Raw genomic sequence first — 26363 nt, 5'->3', positions numbered from 1 at the left:
TAGCCGGCTTTCTGGTCACATTGGAGGATTTTTTTTTTTTTTTGGAAGAGCTTCTGGTACAATATGGAGCACCATGGGCTGCAATTTCACACTCCACAGCACATTCTCCCTAAAGCTACTTTTTTTTTTCATCTAAGACCCCCTAATTTCTGCTTCCTCGCTCTCTCTCTTGCTCCCTCCCTCCCTCCCTCCTGCTCTCGCTCTTTTCCCGCCTTTGTTCCCAATATTTGGACACCCCACAAGAATCCCGGGGGTCCTGCCTGCCAGCTGGCCCCGCCTGCCTGGTCTGTTGGTCCTGTAGAGGCCTCGCGCACGTGCTGGGCCTTTCTCCTTCTTGGCCCCTCCTCCCCCAACCCTGCTTCCCTTCAGAAGAGGACCTAGCAAGCTCTCCGGCCCTTCACAGCCCCTTTGAGGAGCAAGGACAATACAAACCACTTGGCCACCAAAGAGGCCTCATACTGGCACGGGTCAGCCAGGTGGCTGCCTGTGGACCACTGAACTGGTGGGGAGGGGGGCGGTGTGAAAAAAACAGCCAAAACACGGCCAGCAGACCCGCAGGGTAGGTGTAGAGGAAAAGCTGGGTGGGAAAGAAGCAAGGGGAACCCATACTCAGACCCTACCACCTGACCCTCGGTTCAGACCCGAATACCCCGGGCACTCGTGGAGGGCCGCTCAAAGCGACCCTTCAGCCCACAGCCTACAGGCCGGAGACGCAGCCTCTGCCAGCACAGCCCCTTTGCCTCTTCAGACTGCAGTTTTCTCACCTGTAAAATGGGGGCACTTACGCCTGTCCACTGTGGAGCCCACCAGTGGACACTGAAAAATAAACACTTGTACAGCAGACGAAGGAGTAAGTGTCCAGCTTTCTGAACACCTGACGCAAACAGGGAAGGAAGGCCTCTGATCTCCTAGGCTGGCAGAACTGGGGGTTGGGGGGATGCTTTCTATTCTGCTCCTACCCCACACGCTGGGATTCCTCACTCGGAGCTCCTTCCTGGGTCCCTCCTTTTCAGACCCCACCCCCACCCTAGCCCTTTCCTCTGGGCTACACCACACCCATCCTCGGCTCTGTTGCCACTCCTTCCTCCACTCCCCCCAGGTCTACCGTAACTGCCAGAACCGTTGGTTTTCTCGCCCACATCCCCAACAATCGGGTTAATTGTGACCCGAGGCGCGGTCCCCCCTGGGCCTCTCTACCAAAATCTTTGGCAGAGACCGGGGAAGGAAATCCCATTCTGTCCGGTTCCAAACAAACAGAGCCGGTCCTCCAAGAACCTGCACTCAACTTGCCAAAGACCGGGTAGAGCCGAGACGGTGGGCAGAGCCTGAGAAGAGGCAGAGGGAGGGAGAAGAGATGGGCGTGGGGGGGGAGGGCTCAAAACGGGTGCAGAGACCTGGCCCTGGAAGGCCTGCTGAAGCCAGCAGGGCAAAGCCGGTCTCCACCGGGCCGGCCGCCCCCTCCTCCTCGGAGCCTGGGTGAGAGAGTCCAAGGGTGGCTGGCTGAGTGTTGATGGGGATCTAATGATTAACCCTCCTCTTCGCCTGCCGGAGCCCGTGGCTCGCCCGGCTGTGGTGGAGGGAGTCTGTGCTGGGCTCCGGGACGTCCCCGGCACCACCCGCCACTGCCACAGCTACTGCGGGGGACACGGAGGGCGGGAACAGGAGGCAGCGAGGGCTAGTTGAAAGGCAGCTGGGTGCCGGGCGACTCCCTGCTGGAAGCCAGGGGTAGCTAAATAGCCAGGGCCAGTGCGTCAGGCAGGAAAGTGGTCTCGTGCGAAAGAGGGCCCCCTGGCCCTTTGGTGCTGAGGAATACTTGGAGAGGGCGGGAGCACCAGGGCAGGGTTGCCCGGGAGTTGCCAGCAGACACCAAATCTGCTGTGTGGGATCCGTCCGCGCGCCGCCTCCCTGCCTCCTCCTGCAGCAGCTGTGCGGATGTGAGGAGCAGGCGGAGCGCGCCGGGGCCGGGCCCGGCCGGGAGCCGGTAAGGCAGAGCGAACCCCGCCAGCGAGGCGAGCGAGGCCTCGGGGGCACGGCCGCCGCGGCGGGGGAAGGGCTCCGAGGTGGCTGGAACAAAGGACCGGAGAGGAGGGGAGAGAGGACACAGGGGCAAGAGGGGCAGGCCGAGCTGGGGGAGAGGCCCAAGGAGAGGGGTCTCCCGGGACAGAGCGAGGTCTGTCCACGCTCGCCTCCTCCATCGAGCCTAGCTTTGAGCCGGGTGTCCCCCGAGGATCCAGTGGCCTGGGGTAGGGACAGGGCTCTAGCCCCGAGTAGCGGCGGCAGCCAGGGGGCCTAGTGAGTGTGCTAGCTTGCTGGTGACCGACTGGGCTGGGAAAAGATAGGGAGGGGAGGTCCCTGCCAGGGGTTAGAGCTCTGGTTTTGGTGCTGCAAGCCTCCGCCCTCTGTTTTCTGCAAAGGAGAGAGAACCATCCCCTCCAACTCCGCTGAAGCAGAAGGCCTGAAGGAGCCAAAACAGATTTCCCTTCTTTGGCCTGGAAGGGGATGATTTGGTTTGAGGCTTTAAGGGTCATCTGTATCCGAGATTATCTCTTTAATTTCTGTCACTGTCCCTAGAAAGGAAAAGCGGCGCAAAGTGACTCTCAGAAGAGAGCTCAGACTCGGGGCCTCTCCCACCACGTCCAGACCCGCAATGAGCTCTAGACCCGCGGCTAACGAACGCATCACGCATCGCTCAAACTGGCTCATGAAGGAGAAAAATCTTAAGTGTCTCAATCAGTTGGGGGAATTTCTAGTGTGTCTCCGCAGAGACAGGGCGTTTCTTGGTGAGGTGTTTGGGTGAATGTGTTTGAATGCTGTAAGGATTTCTGAGCGGTGGCGAGGGCTGTGTGTTCCCTGGCCGGCTGGCTGAGGTAGAAGCCCAGGACCCATTTCCAGCGCCTCCCCTCCTCACTCAGGCCCCAGCCCAGGCTGCTCAGAGGCCAAGGCCTCCCAGCCTCGTCCAGCAGGGCTGCCAATCAATCTTGCAGGTCAACACAGCAATTAATAACGAGGTGAGGAGGCCCGGCAAAGAGGGAGGGAGATGTCAGGCTGCGTCTTCCCCCGGGCTCAGAAGACCTGGATGGAGGGGGAGGCCGTCTCTGTGCGGGACAACAACAACAAAACCCCAGGAACTCAGCAGGAATCGGGGAGTCCACCCTGGGTCGCGCCAGGAAGAGTCAGGGATCACCTACAGGGAGCCAGAAAGCTGACCAGGGACTGGAACGGGGCAGAGGAAGAGGGGGGACCCACACCTCTTCTTTTTATACTCTGGGTATTGAGGGTCACGTTGACCTAGTTGCTGATTCTCTCTCCTTCCTCCTTTCTTCACCCTTTCTGCGCTTGTGGTTGCTGCGGCTCACAGTCAGACTAGGGAAACTAAACAAAACCCGCGTCTCGCGTAACCCGGCTGCTGCGCCGCCGCTGCTGCTGCCAGCCGGCCTGCGTGCTTGCTGGCGCCCTTGTTCTTCTGCATGTCATGGTCATTTTGAATGGTCAGATGGGGACCAAAAAGTCCACGGGGGGCACAGGGGGACACAAGGGGATACAGGGGACACGGGGCACTGAGGAGACTGTGCAGCGATGGGGCAAGCCTTTGGTGGAGACCCAGAAGAGTGGGAGAGAGAAAAGGGGGGAGTAATGAAGCCGGGGGGGGGGGGAGGGCTTAGGCTTGGCTTTGTGGTGGGGGTATCTTGAAGGAAATAGCCATTTTTCCTCTTCAACACTCCCTGCCTCCTGCCTAGCTTGGCAGCTTCCTCCCACCCTGTACAAGCCGTGCCTGTCTGGAGTGCCAGCCTGGCTCCAGAGAGGAAGGCATGACAGCGAGCCTGGGCTGTAGCCACCTGCCTACCCCACCAGGTGCTCCTGGGTAAGTGTGAAGCGCCTGGTTTCTTCTGAGGGTCCCGTGTAACTTGGAACCCCACCAGGATCCCAGAGACGCCTCTGTGCTCTGCCTATTTCTTCCTGGGGTGCTGAGCAGGAAGTTTGCAATTGGCTTCTTGTTAGGACCGGGAACCCAGTCTGGGCACCTTAGGTCTACAAGGAGGCAGGGAGGGGTGCCTGCTAAGAGAAAGAACGGAAGTGTTCCAACTGAGAAAGGGGGGCCTGGGAGGGAGGGCAGGGGCAAGAGCAAAATGGATTCAGAGAGAGTGAGGTGGAGAAACCCTGTGCTGGTTGGGAAAGGAAGAAGAGGGAGAGAGGTTCTGGGGAAGGCTCAGCCATTAGGTCTGTCCTTGGGCTGCATATTTATACGGTCGAGGGGGTGCACAGATGGGCTCTCAATTGAATTCCATCTTCAACACCATCAGAGATTGATTTTATACTCGCTTTTAATTTTGCCATAATTAATTAGATCATTACAACTGTTTGCTATTGATCTCTCTACTTAAACCTCGCGAGTGGAGGGCCTGCCCAGAGCCCTAAAAACCCAGGAGGCCACAGCTGACACTCACGGGGGCTCAAGTTCTTCCACGGGGACCAGGCCCCAGAGAAGAGTAGGGACAGTGCAAGGATTAAGCCAAAAAGCTAGAGAACGAGCTGTGTTGGGGACAGGAGAGCGATCAGTTGAAAGAACTGAACTTGAACTGGGGTCACGGAGTGGATAGAAACGAGGAGTGAAGAAAAAAGGCCTTGACCTCTACAGAATTATTTGGAAAACTCTGGAAACTTGATCCTGTCCTCTCACTCACTACCAGTCTCAGCTTGGTGCTTGGCTTCCCCTCTCGCAGTGCCGGGACACCTGACGGGCAGTCACAGCTGAGTTGGCAGGTCTGGAGAAGAGGGGGAGCAAAGGAGATAAAGGGCAGCGCCCTAACAGCTCTCCGGGAGTCGGTTTGAGAGTTTCCTCCCCCCCCAGGCCCTCTGGTGCTTCCCCTAGGCCTCCCCTGAACCCCTCCATTCTGTTTTTGAAGTGGAAAGTGTGTGTTCGGCTGACCCTCGACCCTACCGCCCAAACCCAAATACCCAACACCCACGCACATGTGCCCACAATATATGCTTCTTTAACCCACCCCCGGAAACTGAAGGCCGCCCAGCGTTGCCAGTTTGAGGAAAGTTGTGTGAAATATTTAGGCCCAGAGAGAAATCAGAACCGTCAAGTCCTAAGCACTCAGTAGAAAGGAAGAGCCAAGTTCTGCGAAGAGAAGTTGTGAAACTCGCGTTTCCTCGGTGGAAAGTTTTCGGCTGGAGGTTTAGAGGTCACGGGGAGGGAAGGCTGCAGAGGCCCCAGAGAGGAGCGTCCCCAGCGCCTCTTCCCAGTCCTCGTAGTGGCGGCTAGGGACCCCAGGGAAAGGGAAGAGCAGTGAAACCCGCCCTCGGCGACACAGCCCTCACCCTTCTCCCCCGACGCAGAGCCTCCGCCCAAACCCCCGGCCCTCTCGCCCACCCTGGCGGCGACGCCGACGGGTCCCGGGCCGTACCTGCTCCTCCTGCACACTGCTCCATGCTCTGCTCGCTCCTGCCCTGGCCCGGGGCTTGGCTTCCCGGCTCCTCCGCCGCCCCACGGCCCGTCTCGCCTTGGCTGCCGCGGCCGGGAGAGCCGGGAGCAGCCACCCGCGACGGAGCGGCTCAGATAACGGCGGCTGCCGGCCGCCTGGGCGGGCTGTGCGCCCGGACCGCGCCGGCGCTCACACGCCCGGCCGCGCCGAGCACAGCCGCCGCCGAGGAGCCGCGGGCTCTCCGGGCCGCGCGCGGGCGCGCACCCGCCCCGAGGCCCCCGGCCCCGCGGGCAAGCTGATCCCCACACTCTGGTTGCCCGGAGGCACCCGGAGGCCGGACCCGGGTCTAGACGCCGGGACACCCTCCTACCCACCCTCTCACCACGGTCACACGCCCCCTTTCAGATCCCAGCCTGCCAGCCCGCCCTCTGGCCCTTGCCTTCTCCCCAACTTTGTGCGGCAACCCTTCCCTAAGACTCCAGGCTCCTGCGCCTGCCAGAGGCTTTTCTGCTCTCAGCTTGGCTTCTAAAGTCTCTGCCAACGCACCCCAACTTCTGCAGGCCACACAGTCGTTCCCATCCCTAACATGTTCATCCTGGCGCTGCTCTCTGCTCTCTGATTCTTTTTGCCTTTCAACAAACAGAAACTTAGGATACGAGGAAAAAGCCCTGATGTCCTTGAAGAGATAGGGAGAACCAAAGGGAAGAGGGAAGGGCCCACCCCTTCCTTACTTATTCTGTACCTATTTCAACACAGCTCCTGGTCAGTGTTCTGACCGGGAACCCTCCCCTCTGCCCCAGGTTTCTTTGGCCCGCAGTAACCACACGGAGCTTTCATCCGCCATCAGAGGCCCACTTGCCCTTCTTCTACATCACACCTTCTCAATCTGGAATTTCCATCTCTCCAGCTTTGGCCATAAACTCTGTAAGTCTCTCAGATCCCGTTTTTCTTAGGTGAACCTGCTTGTACTCCCACTCTCTTCAGAGGCACCCATGAGCGCCCCTCATGACCCCCCTGCGGTCTCTTTCCTCGTTTGTTTTGTCCTATCTTGCCCCGGGACTCCCTCCTTTTTGTTGTTGCTGTTTTTGAGACACGGGGTTTTCTCTGTAGCCCTGGCTGTCCCGGACTCACTTTGTGGACCAGGCTGGCCTGGAACTACAGAGCTCCGCCTGCCTCTGCCTCCCTGAGTGCTGGGATTACAGGCTAGCTGGCACCACTACGCCCCAACCCCCACTCAGGCTGGGACTTCCTCTCTTACAGCCTTGTTCTCATGACTAACCCTGAGCAGCTGTCCAAGCTAGCACTGGGTAAGCCCTGCGTGCCAGTAGAGGTTTGTGGTGTTTTCACCCCCACCTCTCTCTGTTCTCTCTCTGTCTCTGTCTCTCTCTCACACACACACACACAGAGAGACAGAGAGATAGAGGGACAGAGAGATAGAGAGACAGAGAGGAGAACCTGGCAGGAAAGGATCAAGGCAGGACTTGGGGCTCCTGGGACCCGGTCCCCCTGCCCCCCCCCCCCCACTGAGCTCACCCTAGAGAGATTGTGCAGCTAGAAACAGGAAGCTGGGGAGGCACAAGGAGCCACAGCAACCCTGCTTTCTTCCCACAGGAATGGCTTTCTGGACAAATCATCACCTAATTGACCTTTTCTTTTCCAGCAGTACTGACTATGGAATTCAGGAGTTGCTCATTGAGGTACTCCACGACTGGGTTAGATGTGCAGGGGGTTGGGGGAAGGGGCCAGGCCTGGCAGACCAACATGTTCTGCTTCAGATCTTAGACTTCACTGGTTCTCCTCCTCCTCCTCCTCCTCCTCCTCCTCCTCCTCCTCTTCCTCCGCCAACAGTGACTTTCCAACCCAAATGCATAAAAACTTAAGGGTTAAAAAAAAAAAAGACTTCACTGGCCCTGGTGACCGCACACCTTTAATCCTGACGCTCAGGTGGCACAGGAAGGCAGATCTCTGGAGAGCAAGTCTCAGGATAGCCAGGGATGCATACTGAGACCTTCTCCAAAGATACTCTTTCCTGTTGCTGTTGACAGAGAAATATTTCTATGGGCTTGGAGAGGAGAGGGGTGTGCGCAATGAAACTGTAGTCTCTCTCTCTCTCTCTCTCTCTCTCTCACACACACACACACACACACAACTATCCTGTGTTTATTCTGTTGATGTACATGGGATGCTTTGTAACTAGCTTCTCGCCGTCACCTAGGACTGCATCTGGACACCTTTTAAACACGTGTTTGCACTGTGTGTGTGTGTGTGTGTGTGTGTGTGTGTATGTGTGTGTGAACATTCACAAAAGAAGATCATGGGGAGGTCAGAGGGTTCATTCACCTTCCTTGGTGGTGTCTCTCAGGATCAAACTCAAGTGTCAAGTGCCTCTACCCACTGAGCCACTCTAAACATACATGGTCAGCGATCGTGTGTTTGTTTCTCTTGATTGCAGCTGATCTCACTATCCAGCTCTGGTTGGCCTAAAACTCATTATGTAGAGTAGGGTGGTCCTGACCTTAAACTCATGGAGATCTGCCTGCTTCTGCCTCCCGAGTGCTTGAACTACAAGTGTCTACTGGAACACATGGGTTTTGTCCTGTGGAATCACACCTTCACTGGCCAGCTCTCGGTGTCCTTGTTTCCTAGTGTCTGAAATGGTGATTAAAAAGCTCTGCCCGTTGACAGGTTTCTTAGGAGACATAATGTGCTCACATGATTACGAAGGCCAACCACCCTCACACCAAATATTCTTGTCCTTATTCTAGAACCAACAGTTGAGACCCGGTCTCTGAGACACGCAGGCAGGGAAGCACTCACTGAGGAATGGGATCTTTTGAACTGAAACCACACATAAAGCTTTCTTGTTCCTGAAACAGCTAGGCACCAGTGCCAGGATCCAGTGCCTAGAGGCAGGATCCAGGGATTGGGCAGGGCCAGGATCAGACCGGGGTCCTAGAGAAGGCAGCTTGAGGCCACTTTGCTAAGTAGCTTGTTGACATAACTAAAAAGGCTTGAGAAGGATGAAGGCTTCTTAGCTGTAGCATCTGCTACTCTTCCTCCAGACACCTACAAAATGATGCCAGTCAAAGGTGTCCTGTTCTTCTGCCCCCTCCTCCCTGCGGTTCTGTCTCTCTTTGTCCACCAGCCCACTCCAGTGGCACACAGTCTCTTGGGCCCTTTTGCTTATTGCTGGCCCCATTGATTGAAAGTCTCTTTCAGGATCTCCAAGGAGTCTCAGGAAAAATGATCCGCCAGCCTATTGATTCTTCATTAGAATTACATTTTCACGTGTGCTAAATTGGTTTTAAAAGCTTCTTCTGTTGTTATTGTCTTGTCAGACCCTGCGGTCCAGGGCAAACCAAGTTTAAATGTTGTGGCTTCTTAGAGAGAAAAAATCACTGGGGCTGGGTCTGTGATTACCTGCCTTTCTGCCTCACTCTTGTCATGATGACAACTGTGATTGGGCTTGAGCATCTTTAGGAAAAGGCCCTCCTAAAAGGCGGCTGGCCATGTCAGGTTGAGGCCAGCTGGTAAGGGATCTAAAGCCCCAGAGGAAAGATAACAGAACAGTTTTCCCCCCATAACATTACATTTATTAGTAGAACTTGTGATAATTGCTTTAGAGACAGAAGGAACAAATTTTAAGGATGTTTTTTGTTGTTGTTATTCTGCTTCCCCTTCAGATGGTAGAGGAAAAATGGAGAAAACACTTTTTCCTCACCTTAAATAGGTGTGTGTGTGTGTGTGTGTGTGTGTGTGTGTGTGTGTGTTGGGTGGGCTGTGTCTTGCTTTAATTCAGGTCAAAAGCCCAGTTACAAGGACTTTGGTCATCCTTATACTCTGGGCTGGCCAGGGAAGAAGAAAGAGAAAGGAGAGAGGCTGGTTATGATAGAATAAGGGAAAAGGGAAGCTCAGACTGGAGAGGGGCAGAGAGGGGGCTATCAGACACCAGGGACAGACAAGGAATGAACAGGGGCACAGGGATGGACAGGCAGTGGGATGGAAAGAAGGAAGGACAGAAGGGAGGGAGGGAGGGGGAGAGAGAAAGCAAGCAAAAGAGATAAAGTAGGAAATGAGGTGGAGTCAGAGAAAGGGAAACACAGAAGAAGGGGAAGAGAAGGAATGAGAGAAAGACCGAGGCAGGCAGAGGAGCCAGCCCCCAGGGACTCCCAGGCTAGGCAGCCTGCCCTGCCCCCAGCCACCTCCCTCTTCCTGGCCTGGCAACTGGCAGCATTGTAGTGGGCACGGCGTCGACGGAGCCGAGGCAGGAGAGAATGTCTCCGCGATGTGTTTATCCCCTAATCAGTTCATTAGTTATAAACAACATGACATTAGAAGTTAGGAGGCAGTTGATATTAATTTTTATTTAACTAGTTGATGTTTAATCCGTCACGCCAGGCTGGGTAGCAGCGAGAAAGATCTTCCTGACACAAAACCAGTTAGAACTTCATAAGGCGCAATCAGTGTCCCGCGCCTCGAAACAAACAAGAGAGACAGAGACACATACACACAGAGAGACAGAGAGACAGGCAACCCAAAGAGGCCGAGGGAAGCTGGCAGGCAGGGAAAGACTAAGGCGAGGCCAGGGCGGGGGTGGGGAGGGGGATGAGCTAGGGGACCTCTGTGCAGGGGGCTGGCAAATCCAAGACCAGCACCACCCAAACCCTAGCTGAGGCAGGTCCCGAGCGCCGGGGAGAGCCAGAAGAGGGCAGCCCCTGGGCACCGCGGCAGGGGCCGGAGAAGCCTGGCCGCCCGCGGCCGCCACGCTGAGAGGAGCGCTCCGGTGCCTGGCATCCTGGCGGGGGGCCGGAGGCTAAGGTGCCAGCCGGGCAGGGTCCCAACTCCCCGGCTCAGGGGGCGGTCGCCTCCCCTTTCCCTGCTTCAGGAAGAGCGGGCCGGACGGGGAGGGGAAGGGGCGGAGGGCGGCCGGGCTGCCCAGGAGTTCAGCAAAGTTTGCGGCGGCCAGAAGCCAGGGCTGGGCGTGCGCTTTGGGGTGCTGGGGGTGACAGGGAGGGGAAGTGAGTTGGGGTGGGGTTCTGCGGGCCCCCGTGCTCTCGCCCTGAGCTGGCCTGTGTCTTCCGAGCATCCCAGCGAGCGGGGCTGGGGGCCGGGACCTGGCAGTGCCGCTCCTGGGCTCCCGGGGCGGCTGTGGCCGCCGGTGGCTGAGGTCGCGGGCCGCCTGTGGGCTGAGCTCCCCCCGCGCCCCGGCACCCCCCCCCCAGCCTCGCCCCACCACCAGCGCCCGGCTTTTTCCACCTTCTCTGGGGCGCTGGCTGGGTCACGGCCCCTGCCCAGGCAGCGCGGGGGCCGGGGCTGTAGTTTTCCGCTGTCCGGAGGCCGGACACTCCGTGGGGACCGAGTCATCCCCGCGGCGCGCGGCCCCGGGCCGGTCGCCTCCCCGCTTGCATGTTAATCTGCTTCCACGGCGGAAAGGAAATCGCTGAAATTCCGAAGAAAATTGCCTCTCGCCAACGGTTAATAGTTAACTCAGACAGGAAAGTTCCCAGGGAAGGGCGAAGCGCGGGCGGGAGGCGCAGGGAGGCCCTGGAAGGCCGCGGGCCCGCGCCTCTCCCCGCCGGCCCAGCGCGGCCCCCTCCTCCGGCGGCGCGGCCCGCACCCCGCAATTAGCATCGCTCAGTTCACAAAACCCTTCCTGGGAGAAATCTGTTCCCTCGTTCCGGGGCTCGGCTCAGCACCTGACTCCGGCGAGGGAGGCGAATAAATCACCGTGGCGGCGGGGGAGCCGGACCCAGGCCCGCCAGACGGGGGTCCCCAGGGAGAACGAAAAAGCGAGAAAAGGACGAAGGGACCAGGAAGATAACGTCGGGAACCCGTGCAACCTTCACCCAGGGTCAGGAAGCGGTTCAGAAAGGGAGTCCCAAAGAGAAGAGGCCAAAACAGAACAGGGAAATAAAGACAGAAGACAGAAGAGAGGCAGAAAGAGGAAAGAAAAGCGAATAGAAAGAGAGGGAAATGGGGAGGAGGAAAACGCTAAGAGAAGAAGCACCAGGAGGTGGGGAGGAAGAAGGAAGAAAAAAAAGAAAAGAAAAGAAAAGAGAAGAGAAGAGAAGAGAAGAGAAGAGAAGAGAAGAGAAGAGAAGAGAAGAGAAGAGAAGAGAAGAGAAGAGAAGAGAAGGAAAGGAAAGGAAAGGAAAGGAAAGGAAAGGAAAGAAAAGAAAAAAAGAAAAGAAGCAAGTGCTTTCCTGCCCTTGGCAGTAAATGTGTGCTCCGTGGCAGCCACAGCGGGGAGGTCAGGATGAGCCCTGGGGGATCCAGGCGTTAGAGGTTCCACGCAAAACTGGACCCAAAAGGAGAAGTCCAGGGTTTGACCACACCAAAGTGTGTGTGTTTGTGTCTGTGTATAAAATGACATTTTAAGTCCATGGCAAATGGGGAAAATCTGTATGTAAATGACACAGGGCTCTTTTTTAGGAGTTGTGTGGGTGTCCTGGACTTTTGGCCCTGGCCTGAAATGGGGCGGGGACTGCGTGTGGGCCCAGGACTTTAGCTCAGACCCCTGCGTCCGCTTAGCTTGGACCCATAGCTCTTCAGTAGGCCCTTGAAGAAGTCCCCTGTCACGGGTCTGGAGCGCTCAGGCAGGAGAGATAGGCCACAGAGAGAGAGAGAGAGCGCGAGAAAAAAAAAAAAGCTAGGTGGAGAACGGCGACCCAGCGCCAGCGGAGGGCGCATTTCCTAGGCCTGCTCCCTGGGATTAGTGAAAAGCGCTGTACAGATTCCACTTGCTTTGGGATACCTGGGCCAGCGCTGGCTGCCTAGACCAGGCGGTAGGAGGAGTGAAAAACTGGAAAGAGGAAAATAGTGGGAAGAGGAAGGGAGAAGAAGAGGAGGAGGAAGGGGAGAAGGAGAATGGGGTTAAAGGGAAAGAGAAAAAGGAAGGTCTAAGAATGCTACAAAGTATCTGATGGGGTCTCTGCGAGGATCAAGGTGGCAGCTCCTCCCCCTCACTCCTCCGCGCTCCCACCCCTACTCTCCGGCCTTGCCAGTCCGAGGATACTTGAATGAAGACAGAGACCCCAGCAGGGTTGCTAAGGGCCTCTGTGCTAGTGTGACCCAAAGTAAGGAGAGGAAGTCATCCGGTCTGGCTTGGCAGCGTCTGGATGAGAAATGCTCAGGAAAATTTCCAGCCTCGGAGCCTCTGGGTTGATGGGTCCAGCCCCCTCCGCAACTCCTTCTGACCTTCCCTCCAGGCTGAAGTAGAGAGAGAAAATAGTCCTTCAGGAAGCAGATGGGCGGCTTAGTCACTTCCTAAACGTGCAGGGACACAGGGAGCCATTCGACTGATGCTGAAACCTGAGGGCTTTGAGTGAGGAGACAGGAGAGGCAGCACTGCCCTGGGGCAACGCCTCGAGGCAGGGCACACCTTAGTGAGCACTGCGCTGCACACCGCGGCCACGATGTGATCTCACTCTGGTCCCCCTCTAAGGACGTGTCAAGGTGGGGGCTCTCAGCTGGGCTTGCTGGCACAAGCCTTTAATCCCAAATCCAAGGAGGCAGAGGCAGGAGGCTCCCAACCCAGTCTGGCCTAAATATGGAGTTGCAAAGGAGTCAGGGCTACTTAAGGAGACCCTGTGGTCTGGGGTTGACCATGGCTGTGGGTGTGCAAGGTCACTGGAACCCAGGCAAGCCTAAGCTGGTGTCAGAGAGCGCTTGATAGGCGCATGGGACCTTACAACATGGCCAGACTTGAGCCAAGCCTGTTGCTGCAGCTCTGCCGTCCCAGCCACTCTTTAAAACCTTTACGTTTAATTGTGTGTGTGTGTGTGTGTGTGTGTGTGTGTGTGTGCTACATGCATGCAGGAGCCCAGAGAGGTTAGAAGAGACTCAGAACTGTTGGCTCTGCCTGAAGATACAGGCAGTCAAGAGTGATCACGCGGGAACCGAACCTGGTCCTCTATAAGAGCAGCACATGGTTTTACTGGTTTGTTTTTTGTTTTGTTCTGTTTTGTTACTACTGAGCCCCCAGTGCAGCCTCATTCCAGCTACTCTCGAGGTGAAGCCGAAAGATGGACATTTCAAGACCTGTCTGGATTTCAGAGCAGGTTCAAGACCAGCCTTGTCAAATTTTGAGACAGGGTCTGGCCTCAAAATTTTGAAAACACGGGGCCAAAGAAGCTGGGGATCTAACTCGGTGAGACATTGCTTGCCTAGTGTCTGAGAGGCTTTAGGGTCAATCTCCTACAGTGAGGGGAAAAGGTGACTAATTATACCCTAGATGGGAGAGTCATGTTCCTGGGCCTAATAAGAGAAAAGGCAAAGGGAGAGCCAACAGCCTACCTAGCTGGGGGAACTAATACATATGTACATACATACATACACGCACACATACACACACACACACACACACACACACACACACACACATATATATATATATATATATATATATATATATATATATATGAAGCCACATAAGGACAAGAGCAGAAGCAAGGGCAAGAAGACCAGGAAAGAACAGGATTTTCCCTAAGTTTTGGTTTTTCCTTGCAGGCTAAGGGGTGCAATGGAGAGATTTTTTTTCTTTTCCTTTTTTAAGATTTATTTATTTTTATGTGCATTGGTGTTTTGCCTGCATGTGTGTCTGTGTGAGGAAGCCAGGTCCCCCACCCCCACACACACCTGGAGTTATAGACAGTTGTGAGCTGCCATGTGGGTGCTGGGAATTGTACTCCAGTCCTTTGGAAGAGCAGCAGCCAGTACTCTTGAGCACTGAGCCATCTCTCCAGCCCCCACTGAGGGATTTTTTAAACAAGGGGGTTACAAGGTCTGATCTTCAGGGGAAGGCCATTAATGGAGGTAGGAATAATGGGATGACGGAGAGAAAGAGCAGCGTGTACAGTCTTACCCAGAAAAGACATCAAATCTCCAGGCAAAGTGCACTGAGGAAGAGAGCGATTGTAGGGGGAGGGGCAGAGGTAAGAGGCCTGAACACTTTAGTTGTGTCTGCGTGTGTGTGTTGGGCTAAAAAATCCACTTAGGCTCCTGGGAAGTTTAAAATATTTTATTAAACTTTATTTAGTGTGCTCTGAAAAGCACACACATGCCATGGAGTGCCTGTGGAGGTCAGAGGGTAACTCGTGGGAATCTGTTCTCTCATCCCACTCTGTCGGCCCAGGAATTGAACTTGGGCCATCAGGCTTGGCAGCAGGCACCTTGAGTTGATGAGCCATCTTCAGGAGGCAGCCCGCAGAGCAGTTCATGTTAGAGAAGAGAAGGGCTTGTCCCTGGTCCTAAAACATCAGAGAAGGCAGCATCAAGAGCAGGAAACAGGGGGCTGGAGAGATGGCTCAGAGGTTAAGAGCACTGGCTCTTCTTCCAGAGGTCCTGAGTTCAACTCCCTGCACCCATGTGGTGGCCCACAACCATCTATAATGAGTTCTCCTGCCCTCTTCTGGTATGCAGGTGTACATCAGGCAGAACGCTGTATAATTAATACATTTTTAAAAAAGAGTAGGAAATGGAGGCAGTTTCTTCCTTCATCAGATAAGAAACACACCTGCTGTCAGCAAATCCCTTGAACACATGGTGCCAGGATGTTCACATCTGTAAAGCAGAGCACCAAAGTTAAGTTAATAAGTTCATATATCCTTGGTACAAATTAGCTCATTGTCAACCCACTCTAGACTTCAGACACTTGTTTGTTTGAGATAAGGTCTTACAGAATTGCTCAGTCTGGTGTCAAACTAGAGATCCTCCTGTCTCAGCCTCCAAGTAGCTGGGATTGTTGGTGCGTGCCCCCCGTCCCAGGCCTCCTACTTCTCCTGAGCACAGGTCAGGGAGGCAGGAGCACAAAGAATGGTTAATACAGACCCTCTAGAGGGAAGTAGTCAGTTCAGAGGGAAGGCCTGGAGTGGCAAGGTGAGGGGTACTACACCAAAGACAGCGAGGATGAGCGCTCACTGCATGCCATACTGCCACACACTGTCCGAGTACTTTATATCCGATAACTCCTTTCATCTTCACCTATTATCTGTGTGTGTGTGTGTGTGTGTGTGTGGTCTGTGTGTAGGTGTGTGTATATATGCATGCTTACGTGTGTGGGCACGTGTGTGTGCCTGTGGAGACAAGATGTTAACACAGAGTGTCTTCCTCCATTCCTCTCTACTTTGAGGCAGGGTCTCTCAGGGTGACCCTGGAGCTCACCAGTTCAAGCTAACTAGCTAGCCAGTTTGTGTCAGGTCTCTACTTCCTGAGTGCTGGGATCACAGGTGGCATCCATGCCAGCTGGCTTTCACTGGGTTCTGGGGACACAAACCCCTCAACAACAGGGCTTGACCCGCTGAACTGTCCCCCTAACCCATCACTCACAATCCCATTTTACAAATGAAGAGAGCGAGGCACAAAGCGCTTGAGTGACTTTTCCTCTGTCACACTGGCAGGTGGCACAGGTAGGCTTGACAGCCAGAGAACGCTTCTATAACTGACAGGTATGTGCTTGTGCTGGTTCCCAAGGAAGTATCAGAGGGAAGAGAGCTTCTGTGTGGAAGAGAACTCCCTTTGGAAATCTTCCTTTTGGTGAGGAAAGCCCTTTCGCTCTTGTTTCCAGACCCTCACACCACTTCTCACTCTTCTTCTCAACCCTGAAAGTCAAAGCTGGCTCCAGTGGCATGGCCAGCCAGACCTTGAGGGTGCAGGGCCAGCCAGACCTTGAGGGTGCAGGGCCATCCAGCCCTCGCTAACGCACGCTCCAAGAAGCAGCTTCTGTCTTGGGGGCTTATTTCCCAGCCAGCTGCTGCCTCTGGCCAGGCTGCCTTTGGACTTGGCCTGAAGCTTCATACGGGTGGGTAAGATGCCCCATGTACCACATGGCAGCTGGGCTCAGCCTCTGATTAGGCCTGATCCTCCACACTAGCCACAGACAAGACCCCCTAGAGTCTAGGGGTCCTCAACCTTCCTAACCACTGTGACCCTTTAATACAGCGCCTTCTGTTGTGGTGACCCCCAACCGTAAGATGAGTTTTGTTGCTACTTCATAACTGTAATTTTGCTTCCGTTATGAGTCGTAGTGAAAACGTCTGTTTTCTAATGGCCTTAGGTGCTCCCTGAGAGAGAGTCACCCAAGGGGTCACAACGTACAGGTTGAGAGCCATCACTGCTCTTGATCCACCCCCCTTCCCCAGCCTTCAGGCATGCACCGGGCTGCTCACTCGGAGCCCAGGACGCTGTAGGGTGGTGGTTCTTAGCCAGCTTAGAGCCCTAACCAAAAGCCTGTCTTCTCCACTACAGTTGTGCCCACATCACACAGCAGGTCGGGGTTGCACGGCCATCCGGAGAGTGACCTTATGGCAGCCAGAGGACTCTGCCCACACCCATAGCATTGTACCATGGCTCCCTTCGCCAAGCCAGAAGAAGTTCCGGGCCTCTGGAGGCCATTCTTGACTCCCTTAGCCCACCCAGCTGGAAAAAAAGGAGTAAGTATGTTTGGGAGGAGGATTCTGGGCCCGTGTCTCTGGAGAAGGTTCTTTTTTTCCCCCTGAATTTAACCGTTTCCTGGCAAACACTTAATACCTTCTTTTAAATGACCTTGGAGTTCTGGGAAAGAGTCGCTGTGGTAGAACAGATAGCAATCCCCACAGAGCAAGCCCCACGGAGCAGAAACCATTTATGTACTCCTCTCGGGGGCCTGCCTTCACAGCTCGCAGTCTAGTCTGGAAAATCTTCCCTAAGATGGACAGGATGTTAGGCAACATGCCAAATCGTTCCGAGCCGACCCTGGGGATGAAGGTGACTGACTGGATGGATGTAAATTAGAGACAGGAAACGTCTCTCTTGCGTCTCCCTCCCACCTCCTCACCTTTCTCTGCGGAGGGAAAGCCTGGCGAGGAGAGCGGGCTCCAGCACCCTGAAGCAGACCACTTCCGCCCTAAGATCAAGTGACTCAGTTTCTTCACCTGGGAAGCTGGCCTCCCCCTGACTGGGGAAACCGAATTCTTCAGAGCACCTCGCAAAGTGCCCAGCATTCAGTAGGAGCCTCATAAATGTCCCTGTCTTGATCACCCCCTTTCAAGGACGCAGCCCACCACCTTCTCTGGGTCATGAGCACTCCTGGACACCTGTGGGAGTTAGGAGCTGGGGAGAGAAAGGGGGGGGCACCTCTGACGGAGCGCCTCGCCTTGTGCCTCACACCTGCTGACCTCTGGGTGTGGAGCCGCGGGTGCAGCTCCGCAGGTGCGCGGGTCAGGCCCGGAACCTGCTGCTCTGAGCCCTCCCTGGGAGACGTGAGGGACAGGGGCGTGTGATTTCCGCGGCCCACAGGCGAAGGGGGCCCGGCCGCCGCCGCCGCGGAGCCCACCCGGCTTGCAGCTGCCCCGGGCCTCGCGCGGACTGCGTTCTCGGAGCCTCGCTCCCCCCGCCCCGGACCCGCCCCGCCCGCCGAGCGCCGGTGCTCGATTAATAATCATAAACCCCCCGCTCACCCTCCTCTTAAAATTAATAACTCTGTAATTAGAGTCATTTCGGGAGGCTCCGAGCCGCCGAGGCCAGCAGGGCCGCCGGCCGCCGCGCACCGCGGGCGGGAGGGAGCGAGGCGGGGCGCGGGCGCGGCCCCGGCAGGTACCGGCGGAGAATTAAAATCGCTCTCGCCAATCCAATACACTTTTTATCAGCCATCTATCTGGGAGCCGGGCCCATTCATCATCCGAGGCATTCTCCCTGAAAACAAGACCCATTCAGATTTTATACAAATTATCATATTTATCATCGTCTCCAACTCCGGAGTAACATCTCCGCCAAGTGTCTGCGCTCTCCCCGGGGAGCCGCGCGCCTCGGAGCGCCCGAGCGCCCGCCGCTTCCCCCCCACCGAGTCCCTCCCGCCTAGCCCGCCCCGCCCCGCGCCCGCCCCCCGCGCCGGCCTTTGATCCGCCGCGGGTTCCCCCCTCCGGAGTCCACGCTTCCCACCTCGGCTCCCCTTACCTCTCAGCTTGGCCTTTGATCTGCTCTCGGCCCCCACACCGCCTCCCGCTCCCCTTGCTGACCAGGGCCCTGTGGCCTACTGCCCTGCCTGGCCCACCCGCCTCCCTTCCTCCCTTCCTTTCTCCCCCTCCTGGGTCTGAGTCCTTGCTTCTCTCTGCGGTCTTCCTCCCTCAGAGCCCGGCTCATCTATCTCCCTAGCAAAACTAACAAGAAGGGGCCTCTGTCAGTGCTCCTTGGGTTTCTCTCGGGCCTGCGGAAGCCTTCCAAAGTGGGGCTCACACTCGCTGATTGTAGGGACCACCTGGGGCCCACACACCCAGGAACCAACAGACGTGAAGCAGGGCTGCCTACATACCAGGAAGCCAGCCTGGCTGCTACACAGTTCACAAACACACACACACACACACACACCCGCCACAGACCCCACCACACTGACTATGCACAATTCTCTCAGTACACAGCTCCCACTGCACCATCATCCCCACACAATCTCCTCTGTATGCAGACCCAGCTCCCCACATACCGCACACAACTTTCCAGTGCACACACAACTTTCTGTCATGAACATAGCCCCCCCAATACTCGCAGACACACATAGATGCAAACAGACGAATGTAGAGATCTGCAATGCTTCTCTGTCTCCTCAGAGTCTCACCTCTGTTTCCCTCTCCCTCCATCCTGCCGCCTTCCTTCTTCCCCTTCCTCCCCCCCACCCCCATCTTCCTCCTCCTCCAATATGATACCCCTTAGGTGGGCACAGGTCTGATACAGCAGCCACAGAAACCCGTCTTCTTGTCTTCTTTGGATGGGGGTGGTTTCCCTGTGCCCATTCTGCCCTTGGAAAAGGTCCAGATGCCCTGTTCTGACCCAGCGGGTTAATGAGGCTTCTCCCGTAGAAAAGGGACTTATTCAGGCTTCAGGGAGAAGGTGCCACACACAAAAGAGAGCAACAATATTCCAAACGCAGGTTTCAGACTCAACCTTCAGGAAGGCCTGCTTCCTTTGCAGGCCTCAGTGCTGGGAGTGACGCTTGGGCCCTCTGGCAGCAGCTGGACTGCGCCGCTGGACTGATGTCCACTTGACCTAGCCCATTCTCAGTTTCCTCGCTAAGGGCTGCTGTCAAAGTCTGCAGTTGTGTGTCTTGTGGGTCACCGGTTGGCTTGTTCGTTCATTAATTTGTTCGTCTAATCCTTAGTTGCTAATTCCAAAAGTGTTATTGGATGCCTTCTCTGAACCAGCTCAGGGAATAGCACGAGAAAGAGCAGTGATGGGCAGGAGTTAAGGAGTTTCTGCCTTCTCGGGGCATCTAGTCTGGAGCAGTGTCCACAGAACCCCTGATGTGGTGCAGATGTGATATGGTGGCGACTGGCCACATGTGGGGGGGAATGGACGCTTGAAATGTGGTGAGTGTGACTAAGGAACCCAGGTGTGTGTGGGCACACATAGGTGCACTTGTGTGCATGGAAGGCGGTGTGCAGGTGTGTGCCGGTGGAGGCCGGCGATCAAGCGCATGTACTGTTCCCAGGTGGTGTTATTCATGTCGGTTTGTGAGATTCTCATTCTGGCTTGGAGCTATCAAGTAGGTTAGGCTGGCTTTGAGCACGCTACCATACCAACTTTGAGCATGCTACATGCCAGTGTGTTCTGGGACTTGAATTCAGACCCTCATGCTTTCATGGTGAGCACTTCACAGATGTAGCTCTAGGGGGCTGATTTATTTTTAAAAAATAGTGTAATTCATATATTTGGTATAATTGTGTCTAATGGCTACTATATTGGCCAGTAAATACCTATCAGGCAGGTCAGTGTTCATTCTGTTAAATCTGACAGGATACAGGTGAAGGAGTTCCCTCCCTCCTACCTGAGCTTTGGAAGACCCATGCGTGTGCCTTTGAGCAAAGTTTCCTCTTCCAGTTTGGACCTCCAGTTTCTTACACACTCTAAGAACACAACAACAGGGCTTCAGAGATGCATCAAAAAGCATTTGCTGCTCTTGCAGAGGACCCAGGTTCGGTTCCCAGCACCCACACAGCAGCTCATAACTGCATGTGATTCCAGTTCTAGGAGATTAGACACCCTCTTCTGGCCTCCAGGACGCCAGGCACTTATGTGGTACATATATACACATGCAAACAAAACACTCATACACATAACGTTAAAAATACACAGAAAGGATACAACCTGCCCACACATGCATGAAAATCATTCAGACAGGGGCTGGAGAGAAGGCTCAGAGTTTAAGAGCACTGGTTGTGCTTCCTGAGGTCCTGAGTTCAATTCCCAGCAACCACATGGTGGCTCATAACCATCTATAGTGAGATCTGGTGCCCTCTTCTGTTGTGCAGGCACATGTGCAGGCAGAATGCTGTATAAATAACAAACAAACAAACAAATAAATCAATAAATCTTTAAGAAAGAAAATCATTCAGTCAAAATCCGAGTCCCTAAAAAACAGACTTATTCTAAACCTATAAATAGAAGTACTTCCTTGCAAAAGAGAAATAATCTGTATTGCATACTTATTTGGCTCCAAACACTATTTTTATATGCTCTATTACATAAATCTTACCAGGGGTCAAATGCACAGGGAGAGTTAGCTGAGGAGACAACAGAAAGAAGCTGCATGGAGCAACAGGAGAGCGAAGGCCTCTTCAGCTGTGATGTCATCACTAAGAGCTCCACGAGCAGCCTAGCAAGGCCTCTGGAAAGTACAGAAGTTCAATTTCCAGCACTGGAGAGAGAGAAAGAGAGACTATCGCCATGCAGAAAAATTTGCCATGGAGCTAATGATTACAAGTTGTCTAGTTAAAAAAAAAAAAGTTTGGCTGGCCCGGTGGTTCAGGCCTTTAACTCCAGCCCTGGGAGGCAGAGGCAGAGGCAGAATCTCTGAGTTTGAAGCCTGGTCTCAGAGTTCCAGGATGGCCAGCATACACAGAGAAATCATGTCTCAAAAAAAAACCCAAAACATTGTTTTGTTTGTTTGTTTTTGATATTTTGTGCAGAGGATCAAACTCTAGGTTTCATGCAAATTAGGCATGTGCTCTACCATTGAGCTGCATCACCAGCTCAAGTTACTTAAGTTTTAAACAGCAACCAGAAAGACTGGTTTTACATCAACTGTACTAGAAGCTACTTAAAATATAAGGCGAGCAATCTAATGGGCCAATGTTCAAAGGACAAATAAGCAAAGATAGTCACTGCCATTTTGTTTGCAAATTAGAAGTCATTGAAAACCCAGCGCTATGGTGCATGCCAGTGACCGTAGCACTTGGGAGGTAGAAGCAGGAGAATCAGGAGTTCAAGGTCATCCTCAGCTATATATTGAGTTTGAGATAAGCTTAGGCTCCAGGAGACCCTGTTGCAATTTTTTTTTTTTTAACAAAAGTAAACCTAATGTTTATTATTAGGGCTGAGTTAGCAGATCTATACTTTTCAACAGAATACTATATAGCCTTAACGGAGAGGTAAGTGTCCCTTCATGTTGACCCATAGAAAGATTTCCAAGATAAATGAGAAAAGAGGTGTGCAGCCTCACTGATATGTGAGAAAGAGCATGCATACACACTTCCTTATGGACCCACACGGATCAGTTCTGGATTGATGCAGAAGAAACTGGTTACCTCCATGAGGGGAGCATGGATGGAAGGATTGCCTTTCCCCCTGTGTGTCCTTTGGCATGTCTTAAGATTGGCTTTTGTCTGTTGAGACAGCATCTCCCCTCATAGCCCAGTCTGGTCAATGTACAATCCTCCTGCCTCGGCCTTCTGAGTGTTAAGACTCCAGGTGTGTGCCTCTGTACACAGATGTTGTAACTTTCTCACTAACTGTGTGGTGCATCTACTTACAGCTCAGGCTGAGCAAACGTGGCCAAAGAGCAGCTGTGGCTCTGGGCCGCGAGTATCTAGACTCCGATCCTCACGGGGCATCATTCTGAAGCAGGTGTTGTTGGCTTTACCATACGGGAAGAAACTGGGGCTCCGGCTCGTGCTGACGCTTACACACTGGAGATGGAGCATTGATTTCAGCCCAGCTCAGCAGCCGGAGCAGCGCACGGCCCCTTCGCAGAAGAGGGGAAGGGTGATGTCGCCAAACGTTGACACAGACTGAAGACACGTTCCGCACCAGGCACTTCCAAGGCTTTCAGTTAAGAGTTGGTCCTCAGAACAACCTTAGGATTAGATGCCACTATTATCCAATTTTACAGATAGAGAATTTGAGGCAGGGAGGTTACTTAAGCCATCCAGGTACGCTGGCCGGAAAGTGGTTGGGCTGAAAGCCTTACGTGAGTCTTCTAACTCCTGAACTGTGGCAGTGCACAGAGAGAACACCGTACAGTTAGTTTTTATTATTTGTGTATGTATGTCTGCACACACGGGCACGATATGTGTGAGCGTGTATAGTCATGGTGCAGGGGACTAAACCACAGCTTCTTCTGTGCTTTGCCCGTGCTCCATCTTCCACTCCTGGGCTGCCCCGTGCCTGAGAGCAGCAAGAAGCGTCTCTCTCCCGAGTGAGGGCGGATGTTGGACTCTGGGATCTCAGGTGTTAATGACGTTAAGTGAATGTGTAGCAAATTCTCTTGCGTTCTGTAAGAAAAAAAAAAAAAAAAAATCAGGAAGAATTAGTGTCATTCTCTCCTGTGGATGACACCAACAGGGCTCATACATCATGGCACACACATGCAGCCTGACTTGCGGGAGACTTTATCTCAAAAGAGAAAACAAAAGAACCGATATAAATGGTAGTTAGGTTAGGAAGCTGCTTAGTTGACGTATATCGTCAGCACGTCCAATGCAACCTTAGCTGGAAGGGTGTGGAATGACTGGGTTCAAACCAAACTGTTCCATCATCATTGGCAATGCCACCATGTCCTTGTGCCCATCTAGGAACCAAGGAGAAACTGTACATAAGGACCCCTAACTGCAGATGGAGGAAGAAATCCATACGGTAGCAGGGCTGTAATGGGAGAGCCACAACTTCCAAGCAAGAACTCATCCCATTGGTGGCTGGAGTATGACGTAGGGTCTGATGTCACTTCCTGTGCCCAAGGACTGGTCTCTACTCTAGTGGCTCCAAAGGCTCCAAGTTCCCTGCATGTTCACCTACAATACCTTTGTCCTTCTGCCCAGCCTGGTGACAGACCACATGAAGTTGAATACCCCCGAATTCTCCACTTTTCCCCTGCTCTAGGCTTCCGGCATTGAGCCCAACACCAGGCCCACGTCTAAGAGAGGACATGAAGGCAGGCATCAGAGGAACTTTCCATGCCCCTTCTCCCACATCCAGGCTTCTGTTGGCCAAACAAAAGCTGTGGCAGGATCCGGATCAGCGGGCCAAGGGCAGCCAGAGGCAGCCTCAGACAAAAAGGCAAGCTGGGCAGCTAACTAAGCGTGCCTCTTGGCCTCCCCCACGGCCCAAGCAACACCTCTGAAGAAGTGACTTTACGGACACTTACACTCACAACACAGGCGACACTGTTCTGAGCACGTTATTAGTGTATTAACTTCCTCTTTCTGCCAAAACCAACTATCTTTTTAAACATTTGTTTCATTCTGTGCATGGGTGTTTCGTCTGCATGCCTATCTGTGCGCACCACATGCAGGCCTAGTGCTTGAGGAAGCCAGAAAAGGGCACTGGATCCACGTGCCCTTGACCGCTGATCCATCTCTCCGGCCCAAACTGTGAACACCTTGAAAGTCACATTTCTTGTCTTACATCTTTGGGTTGTGAATTTTAAACTGTGTTCGCAGGGATTCGCTTCTTCTCGGCCCTGGGGGAGAATGTGCTTGCTTGTTTGACCTTTCTGGAAGCCACTCATATCCCATAGGTCATCATTTCTGCCTATGCAAGGGTCTTTCTGGTGACAGAAGGCCTAACCAGATAATGAAGGATAATTCATTATTATTATTGTTGTTGTTGACAGGGTCTCACTATGTGGCTCTGGCTGGCCTGGAACTGTATATGTAGACCAGGCTGGCCTCACACTCACAGAGATCCACCTGCCTCTACCTCCCAGGTGCTGTGCAATCCAGGATAACTGATTCATTTCAGGATTCTTAAATTTAATTTTAATTTTATGGGTATGAGTGTTGCCTGCGTGTGTGTCTGTACCACATCTGTGCCCAGTGATCAAAGAGGCCGGAAGAGGCCGTATGAGGTTCTGGAATCTAGACAGCTGGGAGCCGTGGTGAGGGTTCTGGGAACCAAATCCAGGTCCTCTGCAGGAGAGGCTAACGCTGAGCCGTCCCTCCAGCGCCTGCCTGTGCTCTCAATTCTAATCACACCTGGAAAACTCCATTTGCCACGGAGGCAACCTGTCCTGTGTTTTGAACACTTCGAGGGCGCCGGCGTTCTTAGTAACGACAGCAAGCACCACCTCACCGAGCCGTGATGGCAGCCTTGGACCGTAAGCACCATCACCACTCTGTAAAAATCCATCCTAGAGGCCCCGGACCAAGGTCACACATACACCAGGAAAGTAACACAGTTAAAAACACGTCCCCTGACTGCGCTTCCACGCGATGGGGGGCTTGGTAAACAGACGCTCTGTGTCTGCAGGTGCACACTGTCAGCTGGCAGGGCTGTGTGTCTTTCACACACACACACACACACACACACGCAGAATTTTTGTGCATGTGTATTCTGCTCACTTACTGAGGCACTACAGACACAAGCGTATATACAAAATATCTGGGCACGTGCATCCGCCCTCATCCCTTTGGGTCATTCACACGCTCCTCACACCCAGCGGCACCATGCCCCGAACACGTGCACTGCACACGAAGGTATCATACCTCAAGTACTGTCTGCGCATGCGTATCATGCAGACGCAGCAACCGTGCTTTTGCTTTTCATCGTGTTTGGGCTTACCCTCGATTAGAAGAACCACACAGCGCCTTTTGATGCATGCACCCTGCACAGCACACACGCACTGCACAGGAGCACGCCACGCAGACGCGCATCCCGAACCTAGGCTCCTGTGCCGGCTACTTACAGCTCACCCACGCACTCGGTGCACACACAGACACGCTACACGCTGAGGCGTACCTCACACAGCGTACATCTCAAATCATCTCGCCCGCATGCCCTAGTTACACGCACATTTCGTGTATTTGTTCTCCGTACGGAGAGCCTGACCACACACACAGTCCTGCGCACATTTAAACACACACACAGCGAAGCACACGCTGCAGCCTTTCTTAACACAGTCTGCGCACACTTCCTGCAGTTACGGAGAGGTACGCGTCCTACGCAGAGACTCTGAATTCCATACCGAGGTCTCCGCTCCACTCACCGCACCCCAGAAGACACAGCCTCACAGACGTGCAAGCCCACTCGAGGTGTGACGCGGCTTCTCCCCCCTGGCGGTTTTCCACCTAGGAGGGTTCTGATTATGCCCATTTTCCCGGGGAGGAGGCTGAGGCAGGAGAGAGGCGGGGCCACCCGGGCCGCCCCGCCCCCGCCCCGCCCCCACCGAGGTGCGCTCAGCCCCCGGCGCCGTATCCCTCATCCCCAATAGAAAAGTAGTTCCAATACCATGTTTGTTAACTAGGTTATCTAGGCTGTGGAAGATTTTAATGTTGAATTTTATAGCTTTACCACGCTCTGCCGTCCTTGTGAATATTGTAATATTGCATTTTTTACAAGTTACTCTTCTGTTAATGTTCCAGCTAGTAACTTTTATAATCCTCCTCAATGAAATTTTTTTGTATTCTTCCGCACCGTTAACCCCAATGGCGGCGCCTCGGCCCCTGGCAGGAGGCAGATACGAGATGAATTCCTCTTTAATCAGAAATAATAATAATAAAAACACACACGCGGCTACGCTGCCTCTCGCCCCGGCTCCCCTCGCGCCGCCGCCGCCTCTCGGGGCCGCCTGTGCGCCCCGCGGCCTGGGCTCGGGACGGGCGGCGGCGCAGGCTCGCAGCCACCCCGGCCGGCCAGGGCGTCCCCCGGCTCCGCTCTCGCCCGACCCCAGGCCGCGGCGACCCCGCTCTCCCGGCC

At 54.2% G+C, this 26363-nt stretch overlaps 1 protein-coding gene and 1 long non-coding RNA gene across 11 annotated transcripts in view; one reads left to right on the top strand and one right to left on the bottom strand.

The window, feature by feature from the left end:
- Pax2 (paired box 2) overlaps nt 1–5633 on the bottom strand; it is an 88071-nt gene extending 82438 nt beyond the window's left edge. For 4 of the 10 annotated variants that reach the window (XM_021649637.2, XM_021649623.2, XM_021649645.2 and 1 more), the window contains exon 1: nt 5412–5633. In XM_021649637.2, the coding sequence (XP_021505312.1) occupies nt 5412–5436 (25 nt within the window). In that variant the 5' untranslated portion in view covers nt 5437–5633. The remainder of the gene's footprint in view (nt 1–5411) is intronic. The other 6 variants (XM_021649659.2, XM_021649653.2, XM_021649669.2 and 3 more) reach the window with 2 other exon arrangements.
- Nucleotides 1765–25721, top strand: LOC132655917 (uncharacterized). The gene is made up of 3 exons (XR_009593875.1): nt 1765–1981; nt 16674–16858; nt 22207–25721. It is a non-coding gene; the product is annotated as an uncharacterized LOC132655917 (long non-coding RNA).
- Nucleotides 25722–26363: the final 642 nt, after the last annotated feature.

Source organism: Meriones unguiculatus, chromosome 1, assembly GCF_030254825.1.
Source record: "Meriones unguiculatus strain TT.TT164.6M chromosome 1, Bangor_MerUng_6.1, whole genome shotgun sequence".
NCBI classification, from domain to species: domain Eukaryota; kingdom Metazoa; phylum Chordata; class Mammalia; order Rodentia; family Muridae; genus Meriones; species Meriones unguiculatus.
This window is presented reverse-complemented; position numbering and strand designations above follow the sequence as displayed.